The sequence below is a fragment of the Penicillium verrucosum genome (assembly GCF_028828655.1).
Source record: "Penicillium verrucosum strain IBT 35672 chromosome Unknown utg000002l_segment0_segment0, whole genome shotgun sequence".
In the NCBI taxonomy this organism is placed as follows: Eukaryota; Fungi; Ascomycota; class Eurotiomycetes; order Eurotiales; family Aspergillaceae; genus Penicillium; species Penicillium verrucosum.
The window spans coordinates 3,548,397-3,563,860 of NW_026643211.1; the positions used below are offsets into that span (position 1 = coordinate 3,548,397).

General features: G+C 49.4%; 8 protein-coding genes across 8 annotated transcripts; 3 read left to right on the forward strand and 5 right to left on the reverse strand.

The window, feature by feature from the left end:
• Positions 1–33: 33 nt before the first annotated feature.
• On the forward strand, positions 34–641 carry N7516_006994 (uncharacterized protein; the record flags this gene model as incomplete). The annotated part of the gene is made up of 5 exons (XM_057219714.1): positions 34–109; positions 172–223; positions 343–359; positions 475–557; positions 606–641. 5 exons carry the CDS (start codon positions 34–36, stop codon positions 639–641), a joined length of 264 nt encoding a protein of 87 aa, XP_057073805.1.
• Positions 642–993: 352 nt separating this feature from the next.
• N7516_006995 (uncharacterized protein) lies at positions 994–1,311 on the reverse strand (the record flags this gene model as incomplete). The annotated part of the gene is made up of 1 exon (XM_057219715.1): positions 994–1,311. One exon carries the CDS (start codon positions 1,309–1,311, stop codon positions 994–996), a length of 318 nt encoding a protein of 105 aa, XP_057073806.1.
• Positions 1,312–3,230: 1,919 nt separating this feature from the next.
• N7516_006996 (putative cyclin-dependent protein kinase complex component) lies at positions 3,231–4,808 on the reverse strand (the record flags this gene model as incomplete). The annotated part of the gene is made up of 2 exons (XM_057219716.1): positions 3,231–3,569; positions 3,621–4,808. 2 exons carry the CDS (start codon positions 4,806–4,808, stop codon positions 3,288–3,290), a joined length of 1,470 nt encoding a protein of 489 aa, XP_057073807.1. The 3' UTR covers positions 3,231–3,287.
• A 1,276-nt stretch (positions 4,809–6,084) lies between these two features.
• Positions 6,085–7,359, reverse strand: pre3 (proteasome core particle subunit beta 1). The gene is made up of 5 exons (XM_057219717.1): positions 7,130–7,359; positions 7,032–7,077; positions 6,943–6,957; positions 6,604–6,879; positions 6,085–6,548 (listed from the first exon to the last, which is right to left on the reverse strand). The coding sequence occupies exons 1-5, from the start codon at positions 7,167–7,169 to the stop codon at positions 6,224–6,226; spliced, it is 702 nt and encodes a 233-aa protein (XP_057073808.1). The 5' UTR covers positions 7,170–7,359; the 3' UTR covers positions 6,085–6,223.
• Positions 7,360–7,553: 194 nt separating this feature from the next.
• Positions 7,554–8,649, forward strand: N7516_006998 (alpha/beta hydrolase; the record flags this gene model as incomplete). The annotated part of the gene is made up of 4 exons (XM_057219718.1): positions 7,554–7,690; positions 7,744–8,256; positions 8,314–8,439; positions 8,490–8,649. 4 exons carry the CDS (start codon positions 7,554–7,556, stop codon positions 8,647–8,649), a joined length of 936 nt encoding a protein of 311 aa, XP_057073809.1.
• Positions 8,650–10,537: 1,888 nt separating this feature from the next.
• N7516_006999 (ATP11 family protein) lies at positions 10,538–11,619 on the reverse strand (the record flags this gene model as incomplete). Its single annotated transcript, XM_057219719.1, has 2 exons — positions 10,538–11,387; positions 11,444–11,619. The coding sequence occupies 2 exons, from the start codon at positions 11,617–11,619 to the stop codon at positions 10,538–10,540; spliced, it is 1,026 nt and encodes a 341-aa protein (XP_057073810.1).
• Positions 11,620–12,659: 1,040 nt separating this feature from the next.
• On the forward strand, positions 12,660–13,037 carry N7516_007000 (uncharacterized protein; the record flags this gene model as incomplete). The annotated part of the gene is made up of 1 exon (XM_057219720.1): positions 12,660–13,037. The coding sequence occupies one exon, from the start codon at positions 12,660–12,662 to the stop codon at positions 13,035–13,037; it is 378 nt and encodes a 125-aa protein (XP_057073811.1).
• A 367-nt stretch (positions 13,038–13,404) lies between these two features.
• N7516_007001 (putative NF-X1 finger transcription factor) lies at positions 13,405–14,559 on the reverse strand (the record flags this gene model as incomplete). The annotated part of the gene is made up of 1 exon (XM_057219721.1): positions 13,405–14,559. One exon carries the CDS (start codon positions 14,557–14,559, stop codon positions 13,405–13,407), a length of 1,155 nt encoding a protein of 384 aa, XP_057073812.1.
• Positions 14,560–15,464: the final 905 nt, after the last annotated feature.

The following is a 15,464-nucleotide window of genomic DNA, read 5'->3' on the forward strand; positions in this document are numbered from 1 at the left end:
TTGTTTTGGGGATACGGTAAGTACTTTGGAGACATGGGGGCAACGTCTCTGTCTGTGATCGCGCGGAAGGCAGCAGAGCGTGTGGTGGCTCAATTGGATGGCGACGAGGGTAAGTCTTTTCAAGCATCTGATGGCTCCAAGTCCAAGAGCTAACATGACGATCAATTCCAGGTGGGTGGCGGGCGTCGCCGCCAGTAATCGCACTGGCTAAACGTCTCTGTCTGTGAGCACGCGGAGGGCAGCAGAGCGTGTGGTAACTTGCTTTCCCCCTTACCCCAATCCTTTCAGAACAGCATGGTTGAACCGTAAGGTCTTCTTGCTTCGTGTGTTAACATCTTATAGCTCGGTCGAACGTCTCTGTCTGTGAACGTGCGGAAGGCAGCAGGACGTGTGGTGGCTTGGTCCTTTTCTCCTTCAAGGTAAATATGATTCCACTCCGTCTTTTTGGCTGCATACTAACCACACGTCTTCTAGGGGAGGGTTTGGGGGATGTCTCTGTCTGTGAATGTGCGGAAGGCAGCAGAGCGTGTGGTGGCTCGATTGGGGTGGTGACGGGGGTAAGTATACTGCAGACCTCCGACGGTTCTATGCGCTAACATCCACAGTTGGTCGGTGGGTATCGTCGCCACGAGTCGAACTGACCGAACGAAACGTCTCTGTCTGTGAATGTGCGGAGGGCAACAGAGCGTTTGGTAACTTACTTCCTCCCTTGAGTCTATTCCCCCAATCCTTTTGTAGACAGCATGGTTGAGCCGCAAGGCCTTCATGCTCTGTGGCTAACATCGTACAGCTCGGTCGAACATCCCTAGCTGTGAATATGCGGAAGGCAGCCGGATGTGTGGTGGCTTCATCGTTTTCTCTTCAAGGTAAATATGATTCCACTCCGTCTTTCTTTGTTTTGACTGCATACTAACCACATGACTCCCGGGGGAGGGGGGAGGGCGAACATCCCTAGCTGTGAATGTGCGGAAGGCAGCAGGATGTGTGGTGGTTTCATCGTTTTCTCTTCAAGGTAAGTATGATTCCACTTCTTTCGTTTGGACGGCATACCAACCGCATATCTTCCAGGAAGGGCTTTGGGGACGTCTCTGTCTGTGATCGCGCGGAAGGCAGCAGAGTGTGTGGTGGCTTCATCTTTTGGGTTTCAGGGTAATATGGTCCCACTCTTTTGACCTCCTTGTCGTCTATTGCTGACCGCGCATCTTCCAGGGAGGGCCGGCGAACGTCTCTGTCTGTGAACGTGCGGAAGGCAGCAGGACGTGTGGTGGCTCGCCTTTTTGGCGAAGAGAGTACGTTCATGCCTTTGCCCATGGGTTTCTGTGGTTGCACTAACAGGCTTTTCAGTGCACTCTAGTACTCTCCTACTTCCTTCTTTTCTTCTTTCTTTTTTCATCATGTGGTCTCGCAGTGCGAGGGGTATGAAGAAGAAAATATGAAGTTGAAACCGAAGCCGAATGAGTATATTTGAGTGGTCTGTGCTTGTCTCCAACCCTGAAATGGGCGGTCACCGAATACGAAACCAGGCCTTACTGTTGCTCGTGTACAAGCAACCGTCCAGACCATCATAGGATGTCTATTCAGATATCAGGAATAAATGTTCGGTCCTAGCAATTCCCGTGGTCACGGTCGGTGCTGGACAATTACCTCTGCATTACCTATAGGGCTCCGGTGCCTCTGTTTGCCACGGCGTCACTGTGCGCGAGCGTGTTGATCATGTCAGGCATTGTGGTAGTTGAGACACCAGTGTTCTCGATCGCTGTTAAGAATCGTGAATGGAGTAGGATCACCTCCCGTCGAGGATACCGTTGAAATATCCCTGTTTGCAGCTGTGGTATCAGTATTCATTGTAATACACGCGCTGTATGTGCCAGCGAGAGTGAGGGTGATGGAGCTGGAGATGAAGATGGAGATAGATGGAGATGGAGATGGAGATGGAGATGGAGATGGAGATGGAGATGGAGATGGAGATGGAGATGGAGATGGAGATGGGTCTGGTGATGGAGATAGTCATGAGCAGGACTGAATGACCCTCGTCAATACTTGGCCTACCGATATTTGGGTATTACCAGACTCACAAGTCCATACGAATGAGTATCGCGACTGAGTTTGAGGTTAATGTAGGTGCCGCCAGAGCAGCCTTCACCAGTGACAAGACAATATGAGTTGATAATCGAGATGTTCCCGTTTCTTCACGGGTTATCTTCAAGCACAGTCATTAGACCACGGCATGAATAAATGACCGATACAGCTGCCATGTCTGTAGAGAAGGAATTGAGATTAAATTCTGATCATGTGTCGTCCCAAAGGGTAAAAAGACAAGAGTGATAATCGAGGAGAGAAAGAATGGGATTAGCGCTTTTTTGGTCTACAGCGTCACAGCATCTTCGAATAGCCAATAAATGATAGAAGTGTGAATTGGGATCTGTTCAGTCTAGGGCCAAAGCTTCATACATCATGTACTCTATGTGTGATATAAATATGTTATGATATATGATACAGTAGGTATTCCGGGGAAGCTGTCACTTAGGGCTAATTGTAACAAAGCTCGATGTCGAGACCCGGAATCTGCCCTGTACTGTTTGACTCGTCTAGTTTTACATAGAAGTCGCTTATTTGCTATTGTCGGGATGAAGCCTGAGATTCTGATATCAATATCAATCACTGCTTGATGGTCTTCTCTATAACATGTAGGCCTCGAAACTCGAAGGTCGAGGATTGATATACTCGGACCACTCCACTAATACACGGGACTACTACAACTACAATGGAAATACAGCAGGAATGAAAGCAAAAGCATATTAGGAGGATATTCGAGACTACCCCTAAAGGGCGACATGTTAATCTGTAAACAAACTCGTGATGCAAGAATAGCGCCAGCATAACACCAACCCATGAAAAAAGATAAAAGACAGCATAAACTCACAAGACCAGTAACAAGATCAAGTAAATGTTTATGTATGTTGCAAGAAGGGGGAATAGTTGTAAAGAGACAACCCGCAAAGCCCGACCTGAGAACCAAAACTCTATACAAGTCGTGACGTGTAAATGCGCTGAAATAGATCCAGAGAGGTGGAAAGGGTGTGAGTATGAGGTGACGGGGGAAGGGTATGAGACGCCAGAAATCGGAATGGATACAAGGTTGAGTGCGAGAGATGAGATAAGCAAACGCTCAACGGATCGAGGATAGCAAAGAGATATGGGAAAGATAAGATGGGTGGATCATGGACTGGGGGAAAGAAAGGAAATGTGCCATGTGGAATGACAAACTCAGGTATCCGATGAACGCACTACGGTGGTGTCGGAGTTTGTCCGAACTCGGCGTGGTCGCGAGGCTTATCGCGAGATCGCATGTACATGGCATCCGAGTATGTGTCGGCTGGGGGATCAATCACGCGGGGAAGACTTCTGTGCTGTTGTTGCTGTTGGGTGACAACCTCTCGTGCGTAGAACTCTACAAGCATCGTCCCGTACGACTCTAGTTCTTCGACGGTGATGGCGAGGCGGAAGTCGTTCAGAAGGAGGAACTGTAGTTCCAAGTGGTTGAGCTCCACCAGGGGAAGACCACCAACCTGCATACCATGATTAGTCGTGATCCACGGGTCAGATCAAGAATCACATACCTTTGCATAACGTGAATTGGTATAGAAAACATCAGAGAAGAACTTGCTCGCACAGGTCACGGCAGCGATGACCAGTCGATGGATATTAAAGCTATCAACGACAAAGAAATGTGAAAGTGCCTCAGCATCCGACTGAGGTGAAAGGCCGGGTGAAATTGAAGTATTCAACCCTTGCGAGTCCTGCGCAGTGAAGCCTGTAGATGGGGGAGGTGTCGCCATTAGGGAATCCTGCATATGCATATGGTGGTCTCCTGGAGACTCGGTAGATGCGGACGAAGATCCGGACTCCTCGGCAGAGTCCCAACGTTGGTGCAGGTGATCGAGCTGATCGCGGTTGACCAGCTCCGTCATACGGTCGAAGTAGACCAGCAAGCTTAGGAAGACCTCGTAGGTTGTAGGGCAATATTTGTGAATGCGAGTCAAGTAACTCAGGATGGTGATGGTCGGGACATTCTTTCCGTGGAATGCTAGTACGCTGGTAGCCTGAGGGCTAAGGTTGGAGGTGCCCTCGGGCGGCGGGATGTGGCGATGTACATGTTCGTGATGCATATCATTTGTAGTTGTGATCTTGGTCAAAAGCCCAGCGACCATTTCGATGATCTCCGTGACCGGCATGGAGCTAATCTCATACTGTCGTTGCTGCGATCCCGTTCCGGGAGTGTGGGAGCTCCGCGATCCCACCAGATCTTCACTGGCGAGACTCTGAATATGGGACAAGCTTTGGACGCGAATGCGACTCGGTGAATTGGCTTCGGAGCCTGGCACAGACTGCATGGACTGGTATGTGGGTTGGAGGCGCGGGGAATCCGGCGCTGACTGATTAGAAGAGTATGGGTTGCTCCCGGTCTGGGTTGGTGGGGTATGTGTTGAGGAGTAAGAGTCCGGAGGGAAGGCATGGCTGGGATGAGACGTCATCGAGGGCGGTCGTGGGGTAAAGTTGGGAGTATCGGAAGAAGCACGGGAAGCTTGAGGTGTGTATGAGTTGATGTAAGCCGGTACATCATTCGCATGCACAGGAAGCCGAGCAGAGCCTACGGACGGTGGGGCAGTAGAGGTGGGGGTATTTGAGGAAGAAGTCGAGTGAGTGTCCATTGGCTGGGCGAACGAATAAACTGATTCTGAATTGATTGCGCCTCCCAAGATGTCGTTATGATCCGACGGCACGTGGTTGACGACAACGGAGCCCATGTCAAGGCTATCGTGGTCTGTTTTTCTGCGGGAACACGGGTCAGCCAGGCGGTCGCAGCTCAGCCATTAAACTGGAGGACACAAGTAGAAAAAGAGAATACCAGAGAATATAGAGAGAATAAAAATGATTTAATACAAATACAAGGGAAAAGAGAAGAGAGGATTTGCATACACTTTTGAAATTACCACAAGGGCTAGACCACAGAATCGGGGGAAAGTCCCCGGTCTAAAAAGGAGAGATCGAGGATCAATGACTGTCGATCGAATCCATTGAAAAGGAAGAGAATAGACCAGAAGACCAGAAGAACAGAAGACCAGAAGAACAGGATAAGAGGGAAAAGGACAGGTAATATGGAGGGAGGGAGATATGGAGGGAGTTGGGGGAAGGGGAGTTTGGATCAAAGTGAGGTCAGTGAGATCAAGTTGTGTGTGGCCCGGAGGAAGATGAAACAGGATTCAATTAATTTAAACATTTGAACATTCAACTTGGAACTATGTTGTATTATAGAATATGATTCTTGTAATTCTTGTTTGGACTAAATAATAGTAAAAAGGAAATATATATACAACAAGACAACATCATAAAAAGAGTACTTCAAAGAGACATTATCTACTATCTACCTGTCATCTTAGTAAAGAATTGATATAAAAGACGGTGTAGAGGGTCTATAGGTCAGGATATATTGACGAATGATAGAACGATCTGTGAGCCCGTGTCATGAATGATGATTTGGACAGTGTCTTAGCGTTATTTACTTTTTGTACGGAATACTTACTCCGTATCCTCGGGGGAATTTGATATTTACAACATAGTGCGGGGAGGAATCGATGAATCGATGAATATTAGAATGCTAAGGTGGATATTTCCCGATATATAGAACCATACATTTCCCCTCTCATCAGATATAGACTTGCATTAAAGAATAATAATGGAGGAGCATGGCAGTTCATATGCTGCATGTGGGATGTGACATGTTCTACCTATATCTAACTAACTAACCTTAGAAGGTCTGGGCAGTACTAACAGAAACTGCAGATCTAGTGTTCTGTTTCTGTACTCTACAAAATACTACAATATCAAGTCCCTCATACCATATGGTAATACACCAGGGTATATAAATCAGGTGTTTCCCCCAGTTCAAAGTATAACACTCGGCAGTTATGACCCAATAGGCAGTTGGCCGAACACTTCCGATATAGTGCTTCTTGAACTGTTCGGTCCTTTTCGCCCTACATAGCCCGATGATAAAAGGTGGGGGATATGGCAGCACCCGTAGACTAGTGCCGGACTTGTCATATATTCGCGCTCAGACACTGTATATCCCCGGTGGGGGCGGATAACAGAATGCGAAGACCGGAGAATTGGGATCATGAAACCATTTCATTTGGAGATGGACGCAATATTAGAACACTTATTAATTCGTCACTCCCGGCCCGGTGTAGCCGTTGTCTGGCAGGTAGAGATGTCTCACGGCACCGGCCTTGGTCAGGACCACGAGACGAATGACACCACCGGAGCTGCCGTCCCACTTAATCGCCTCCTGCAAAGCACTCCGCACGAAATCAATGCCCTCTGCCTCCGTCATCTGTTCCCGCCAGTGGGCATCGGTATAACCGTAGATGTAGGTTGAGCCCGAACCGCCGATAGCGAACGACTGCTTGTGAAGGGATCCTCCCAAAGGTATCGAGTACACCTGACCTCCGTGACGCGCATCCCATCCGGCAAGGATGATACCCGCACTATTGTTCAGTTAGCATGGATTTCGAAACCAACAACCGATGATGCTGTACAGACCTCAACGCATCCTTGTTCTCATAACACAATTCCTGGAAGAGTGATGCAGCAACCTGTGTGGTAGGGGCCTCGGCGTTCGTTACGCCGTACATGTTGAGGTGGTAAGAGACAATGTCGGCCACAGCCTGGGTGTCTGCGGCGGAACCCGATCGGCAGCACCAGATGGTGTCGTGCACCTGTGTCAATTTGTCGGTGACTCGGTTGGCAATGTAAGCACCGGTGGTTGTTCGACTATCTGCACCCAGAATGACTCCGTCTTTGAAGTTGATGGCCATGCTGTTGGAATGTTAATGGTAATGTTTCGAGATGGTAACGTTCAAGAGCTCCAGCTCAACTCACATCGAGGTTCCCAAGCTGAATGAAGAACGAGAGGTTAGTACATGTTATATAGCTCCACGGCAAATAATACCATCATGGGATTAGCTTACTTGACTTCACCAGACTTCAGGTGGTTCATGTCGACGTGAATGCCATCTGGAGAGATGTTAGCTGGTTGCTGTCGGCGGATGACGATAGCTCTGCTAACCTTCACCGAGCATTCCTGATGTTCCATGGGGGGCGACCATTTTGCGCTGTGTTGAAGAGAAAATAGGGAAAGTATAAAGATGACTTCAATAGACCAGATAGAAACGGCAAGGAGAAGAAGGAGGTTAAGGGAAGAAGTAGAGGTGATGCTATCATGAACACAGGCAGAAGCTCACAACGCGGCAGCTCGGGCGGTGAGGCCCCAGCCCCTGCGATCGACTTATCATCTTCTCCCCCGCGAGACTCCTGAAGCTCAATTGCCCTTTTCTTCTGTGGCTGTTCCTTTTAACTTACTGTATCCATCTCTGGTCACAGTGACCATATCTGCTAGTCGTTAAATTTTCGCAATACCAGAATCTCCCAGACCTCGATTTGTCGCGTTCTCTATCTGGTCCCCACTCTTTTAAAGTGCCAACTTGAGCGCCATGTCCGACTCCCCTCCACCTCCGTCTTGGAGCATCAGCAGCATGGCCAACAGTGCTGCGCAGTTCATGCGACTACCTGTTCTTGCGTCATCTGGTCTGGCTGTTGTTGCAAGTGGGCTCCTCTATTTCAAGCAAAAGTACGCTATTAGCATCTCGGCCATTTGTTTACGAAGCTAACCACTTTACCCAGTGAACTAATCTACCCCCGCAATGTCCCAGTGGATGCGCGCACAAATGTCCCCAGTCCTCGCCAATTTGGCATCAGTGACTTTGAAGACCTCCAGATCCCCACGCCCGACGGAGAGTCCTTGCACGCCCTTTTTCTCCGGCAACGACCAGGCCGCTTCTCTCGCAATCTGACAGTCCTGATGTTCCACGGAAATGCAGGCAACATCGGCCACCGTGTCCCCATAGCCAAAGCTGTGCAGGATACACTTCAGTGCAATGTTTTTCTGCTGGAATACCGTGGATACGGGATGTCCACAGGCACACCGGATGAAGCCGGCATAAAGATCGATGCTCAAACCGGCCTTGATTACCTACGACAGCGCCCAGAGACAAGCGATACCGAGATTGTTGTCTACGGACAAAGTTTGGGTGGTGCGGTGGCTATTAATCTAGTTGCCACCAACGAAGAGCAAGGTGATATCGCAGGACTGATCTTGGAGAACACTTTCCTGAGCATTCGGAAATTGATCCCAAAGTATGTTTTCGAATTATCGACAAGCTTTCCGGGCGAGTAACGCTAACTTGAACCCAGTGTCTTCCCCCCAGCACGGTATCTGGCACGTTTCTGTCACCAATATTGGACCAGTGAAGATGTGCTACCTAAGATCACACAAACTCCGGTTCTCTTCCTGAGTGGACTCAAGGACGAGCTCGTTCCGTAAGTTCGTCTACTTCAAGCGCGACGTTCTCATTACTAACCTCCCTTAGCCCGTCCAATATGACCCAGTTATTTGCCGTTTGCCAGTCCGAATGCAAGATCTGGCGCACACTCCCAAACGGCGGTCATAATGACTCTGTTGCTGAGCCAGGCTACTTCGAGCACATCCTTTCCTTCATTACGGAAGAAGTGCTATCTAATAAACAGTAAATCGATGTGACATTGCTCTTGCTTTGGTTTTTCGAATCCCCTCTGGCGAGCCCTTTGCCTAACACCTCCCTTCTCAGGTCTTCCTTTCTGCCAAGAAGTGCTAATACTTCAAGCTTTGCTCCAATGCTTGGCTGTCAAACCCCCTTTTCGATGACCAATCTAGACGTCTGGTTTCGGCCCCTACTACACAAGAATCAATTAACAGGAACTGTTAATTATGACCATGATACCCCTGCCACGCAACCAAGACACGACTTTTCCTTTGCATCCCTTCAAATGATCACGGCCTGCCTCTCATGGCCCATAGATGGCCCTGACGACTTCCTTTATTGACCCCCAAGCCCTCGGGGTGAAGGGTCATACCTCCCATTTGATTGCTCTTTTCTTCTTTCTAACTCTTCTTGTCCAATCTACGTTCGATTCTTGTTTAATTCTTGTTTCCTCCTTGCACACTGATATCATACTCGCGGTGTTTACAATATGGCTCAAGGTCGGGCGCTGGGCGTGTTTCTTTTCTCGGCTTATTTTTCTACGGACCTTTGCCTTTCGCCTTGCTTATCAGCTCCGGCAAGTTTCCTTCTGTTCAATACTAAACGGCCCTTTGCAACTTGTACGAATGTAATAATTTGATTCTGCATATTCGCTGCGCAGTCCTGGATACCGATCAGCAACAGATCTTATGTTGACATTATCCGATGGTCCTCAAATTCCTAAGGTGGAGGGAGGCCTTGCACCCTCGAGAACCACCCATTACTTGCTTAGGTTGCCTCGGTACCTGAATTATCAGAAGAGGGGCATAGTAGACAGTAGGTACGGCCCCGGAGAACCCTCCTGCTTACCCATATGTAGAGGAACCTTTCAAGATCCTCCGAGAGCCTGGAGAAACATAGAGCCGGAAGGGAGTCCTATATAATATAGCCTGTCACTCACTCTACACTCAATGCTACACACACTTTGCTATATATACATTGTCACGTCTTCAACCACTACTTTACACGTTTTTAACATAACCAGCCCTGACTGTACTCTTTCCGGTTATTTCCCCAGAGCTTTCTACTATTTAGCACACCATTCCCAGCACAAACTAGACACTTCAAGTGACCAACCAACCATTATGACCCTAGCATGCAAAACAGTTGAATGGTATCAACCTACCCTAGAACAGCTCTCTGTACCAACCGTGGAGCTTTCCCTACAATATATATGCTTGAAATCCGAAGACGAGGTCAAAGACCATATATACAAAATCCGCGACAAAGCATGGCAGATGTACAAAGGCATCGCTAATATCGAAGTCCCGAGAGCCATCCATACCCCCTGTATCGGACTATTCCGTTTCTTAACCTTCAGCATCAGCCTCTCCCCAATCTACGCATGGGTAATAGACCGCGTACGTAAGGAATAGACCCTACTCAATCTAGACTACTGTTTCGGGAAAGACCTACACAAGCTAGCAATTGATATCGGGCTATGTTCAGCCGATCCTGATGGGAGCTGATATCGAGGGTGATTTTATTCGATTGGGGTATAAACTATAATTCAAAGGAGAATAAGTTTCACGTGTTGGAGCACGATATATACACTAACTATCTCTACATTTCATTTTTGTTTGTACAAATTCATAAATAAGGACTTGATAATGCATGAAAACCCACAACGTTTGTGCCACTTGTTTATATATCAGAATACCAACGTGTTGGAAATCAATCCCTTCTTTTTTCATTTGTTACATCTGTTCCATGCGCAATAGCCAATTCTCTGGAGACATCCGTGCCTATTATTGAAACCACAAGAGCCCAAGTCCCAAAGATCTATAAAGCCATCACGCAGAATGGAATGTGGTGATACATATAATACAAGCCACAAGATTGAGTACAACAGAATCAAACTACTGAAGTTTCTCGGCCTCATCGACCAATTCCTCAACCTTGAAGTTCTCAACATCACCCCGAGTGAACATGCGAACAAGCTCACTCTTCCGACCAGAAGCCTGTCCCTCAAAGTCATAGAAGCGCTGCACACAGCTAACAAGCCAAGTGGCCTCGGGTGCTGAAACACCGCCGTCAGGAATAATCTGACCATGCATAAGGACCAAACCCTTCTCATCCGCCAGATCAAGGTGGTGAGTAATAGTAGTATGAGGCTGAGCAAAAGCGCCGTGCATCTTATAAACACCCAGGTTTGTGAAGATCACAGTGGAGGTGTGGTTATTAGAAGGCGACAGAGTGGACCCCTCAGCAGGCGGGTGGAAAGCCCACTGGAGGAAGTGAATGTCGGCAACGGTGCCAGCTCCCTCGGGCGCCTGCTCTGCCTCTTCGGGGGTCTGCGGACGCGGGAGGGGCAGGATGAACTGCGGGTTCTCGCGTGCGGCCTGCATAATGCGTTTGTATGTGTCGAGGGGGATGGCGGCGGTGATAGCGTGCGAGTTCTCCGCGAAGCGGAGACGCCACAGCGCTTCGATCTCCTTGGCTGGGAGCTCGCGGATCTTCTCGACGTCCAGGTAGCTGCTGAGGGGCTTGACGGGGCTGGAGTCGCTGGAGATGGCGCGTGCGGCTTTGGTAGTGCGCGATTCCTGTGGAAGAGGGGGTGCTTGGAATGCTGGTGGTGTGCCTGGGACGGCGGTGGTGGATGTAGGAGTGCCGGGCTCTGGGGTAGCTACGGTGGATGCTTTCCGGCGGAGGTCTTGGATTTTTTCGTCGTAGGCTTCCTTCAAGGACTCGACTGACTCATGTCCCTCCCTGGGTAAAATAGTTAGTATTGAAGTAGGAATAATTGTCGAGGAAGGTTTGCTCACTCCTTGGCCTTCTGGTCCAGCTTGGACCGATACTTGTCCAAGACATACTTGGGATCGTGGTGTGAGGCGAGGAAGCGGACGTCGTGGACCTGAGCCCACCGGCGCTGCTGATGACGCAGCAGGTGGGAGTTGCCGCGGATCACCGATTGGAATCCCTGCAGTCGGAATGATGGCATTTTGAGTATGTAGAGTAAATAAAATGAATATCCGAATCTCCAGATAAGAGAAATACCGGGCCGGACTATCAGATGACATAATTACTGACATAAGCATATTATTTCAAGCCAGGGAATTAAGGCAATAAGGCATAAATGTTACCTAATTCGGACATATGGGTCCCTTATATTTCACTGGGGAGTAAATATTTCTGAATCCTCATTGGGTAGACCAACCGTTAGCTGCTATGCTTTCTGCGAGCTTAGGGCGGGGTGAGCAGCCTGCCATATAGGGCTGGACCGGCGAGACCATGCGTACGTTCAACGTAGCATCAGAGGATTCATACTTTTTTTCTTTTGAACCCTTTGGATTTCATTCACAGTAGGTGCCTACCACATGGACTAAAGGACCACCCAAGACAATAAATAGTATTATACAACTAAATATAGCTTTCTAGGATGATCTCACTGATTTCACTCCATAATCTCCGTATTGAGCTCTGCAAGCTATATCTTTCGATCCCTTCATCTGGGGATTGTAGCCACAAGACTACCTCTTCAATTTTTCAATTTCCAGCACAACTGGATTGACTTGAAATGGAGACTCCAAAAGGCAAAAACAAACACCATCAACATAGTATCATCGTACGTACATCCGTACCTCGATTAGCTCCAATATACCACTTCTGTTTCTCCACAGTATGGGCCCTGGCCTGTGCATGCAGACATACTTTTTACAAACCAGCTTAATCTATTTTCAATAGACAACATAAATACCAGCTACTCATTTGCAAAACTCTCGTCTAATATTCCGCATCTCCAAACATCCATATTGATATCAAGTGGATCCCACTAGTATATATTAGTCATCATTTACTACCCAACCATGGTTGCCCATGTGGACTGGGCTCTGAAGTATAACCTTAAAGGCACCGTTCCTCTGAATCCAGCTCACTCAGAAACAACCCCCTCATCTCCCAATATAATCCATCTTCCTACATCCCCATCTCCCCCATCTCCCCCATCTCATAAAAAGGAAACTAAGAAAAACCCCAACGAAAATGCCAATCCATCAAAAAGAATTCTCTACCCCACCAGCCCATCCACCAGTGGGTACACCCAAAGACTCTCCATCCGCACTGCCCTGGTACTCCATAGCACCGGGGGTATGGGAGTTCCTGCTAAACGGCGACGGAGAACACAAAGCTGTGTTGCAGTGGTGGGAACCAAATACTGTCTCTGCGCAGACAGATCCAATAACACATACCTACACCGAAGAGGTCTGCACACTGCGCGGCGGGCTGGAGGATCTTTCGCTTGGACACTCGTGGGGTATTGGTGCTTATGCATACCGGGAACCTGGAATGGAGCATGGTCCGTATCGGGCGACGAAGGAGGGGTGTCTGCAGTTTGTTAAGGTCGTGCCGGTGAAGAAGTAGGGGTCTGGCTTTCGAGTTTTGAGTGTAGCTGAGATATATGGAGGCTAATGGCCTACGTCTTTGGGTATCTTGGATCTGCGTATTGATAATTTGGCCTTTTTTCGGACGGTGGTTTTGGAGTTTTCTAGCTAGTTTATCGTTTTTATTTTTGAACCTTTTTTGCTCACAAGTTATGCCAAAACAAGATGGATGAAACAAGATGGATGATACGTGTGACGATTTCGACATGCGATATCGGATCGTGTAACTAAACTCCAAACTCCGAGGTTAATGCAAGTCTTCGCAAAGAATGAGACATGTCGAATGGTGTTGAAACATCTTTTATGTTGTTTCTCAGGTCATCAATCATCAAATCTTGTCCAAAGGTTTAGACCGGTGCATCATCTGTAACAGATGCTTCAGCCTGAGTTGCTTCAGCCTGAGTGGGGTGATCGTCCGCAGGAGTCTCGGCCTCAGGAGCAAGTTCGGGCTTTCTCTCAGGGTCCTCACGGACAGATATTTCCTGACCCTGGTCCTGGCTTTGTTCTCCCGCTTCCTGTTTCTCCTCCTTCTCCTCGGCCTCTTCCCAATCATCAACAACCTCAGGCGCAGGTGTTTTCGCACGCAAAGACTTGCCGACTCCAACACCAGATCTTAGAACCAAACGCTCCTTCTTCGCCCCATCACCGTCAAGAGCAGCATAGATAGACTTGCTCACCCACGAGTTCGGAACCGGAGTTCCAGTCCTCGAACTAGCACCGCTACCACCCTTACTCTTCGAAGCAACTTGAGCCCATCCACCATCTCCAGTACTAGCCTGTACTTTAGCGGCCTCACGGGTGGCCTTAGCTTCGAGGGCAGCGACACGACGCGCTTCTTGTTCTTTGCTGCGCTCGCGCTCGCGGAGCTTGACACACTCACGTACGCTCATCCCTCCAATACCGATGGTCGAGCCGCTGCCCATGCCGAAGAGGGGAGGCGTCCAGACAACCGGTTTCAAGACGAAAACGTGGCGGTGAGGTTCTGGGTCATGGCTTTCTGTTACGAAGCCCCAGTCTGCGGCGAGGGAGTGCGCGAATGCGCGGAGAGTGGATTTCGCCGGTTGGAAGCGGAATGAGCGAGTGGATTTGTCTGCTGCTGCTAGGGCATGGAGATTGGATTCGTAGGTTTGGAGGGTTGATAGAGGGACCGAGCATGCGAGCTGGACATATTGGTTCAGAGTCTCTTCCGAGTATGGGAGGTTCTCTGCTGTGATGGTTTGAAGCGTGGTTGTCTGGTTGATATCGATGCCGAGAGCGCCCGCCAGAGAGCGGTTCCGCTCCAGACGCGTGCATTCGTCGTCGCAGGTCAACGGGGTCAATTCTGGGTGGCGCTGGGGCGACTGCACTTGGCCCTTGGAGGTCACGGCCTTGGCGGCGTTGCAGCGTCTTTCTTGTCGCAGTCGGCCACAGCTACAGGTCACTGCGATCTTGGACGAACATGGTGTCTTTTCAGGACACGCGTACGGCGCGTGGCATTGCTCTGTGCAAGGATGACCGCACATCGTCTTGTTCTTTCCACAGGGCTGGCTGCAAGGCTTAGTTGCGTCTTCGCAATCCTCCGGACGATGACAGTCCTTCCGGCAGTAATGAGAGCCACACTTGAGCAGCTGCCCGCATACTTGACCGCAGCGCGCATCTGCCAGCCAGCAGGGCACGTTTTTCAACACCTTCTTTCCGCACAGACACGCCTTCTCGGTCAAGAATGGACATTTCGGACAGCTCTCCTCGTCCGTGTGGCAGGTATGTGAGGCTTGAGGGTGACCACATCGCTTTGGACGCTCACAGGGGAAGTTGCAAGCGGGTGGCTTTGCACCACACGGCTGCGGGGGGATACAGAACAGATCTTCCGCAATTACACGCAATCTCTTCAAATATTGCCTCCCGGCAGGTATTGCAAGCACCCTTGTGGCAAAGCTCCGGACATGTGTGCCTTCCGCATTTCAGCATCCGGCCACATATGCGAGTGCAAATATGTTCTGCCTCGATGTCCTCGTCAGCAGGGCGGAGATGAGGCCTGAGTTTACGACGTGCAGCCTGGCGCTCGTTGGCCCTTTGCTCTCCCGGACAACACCTTTCAGTGCATGTGTGTCGACCACAGTGAAGAGTCGCCTTGCATGTGCGTGGGCACTGGGGAGGCTCATTCTGGCCTTGGTGACAGATTGTGAGGTTATTAGTACGACCGCAGTTGCACTTGATGTGAACATTGCGCAAACAAGCGCCACAAGATCCAACATGACAGAGCTTCTCGCAAGGATGGCCACATGGCAGTGTCTTCCCGCAAGGCTTGGAACAATTCAAGATAGGGTCTTCGCAGGAGGTACGAGGTGTGTATCCCGGGATCTCTGGCAACGGTGTCTTGCCACAGGCGCAGTCGACAATGACGTCTGGTGACTGTGGACAGTGAGCA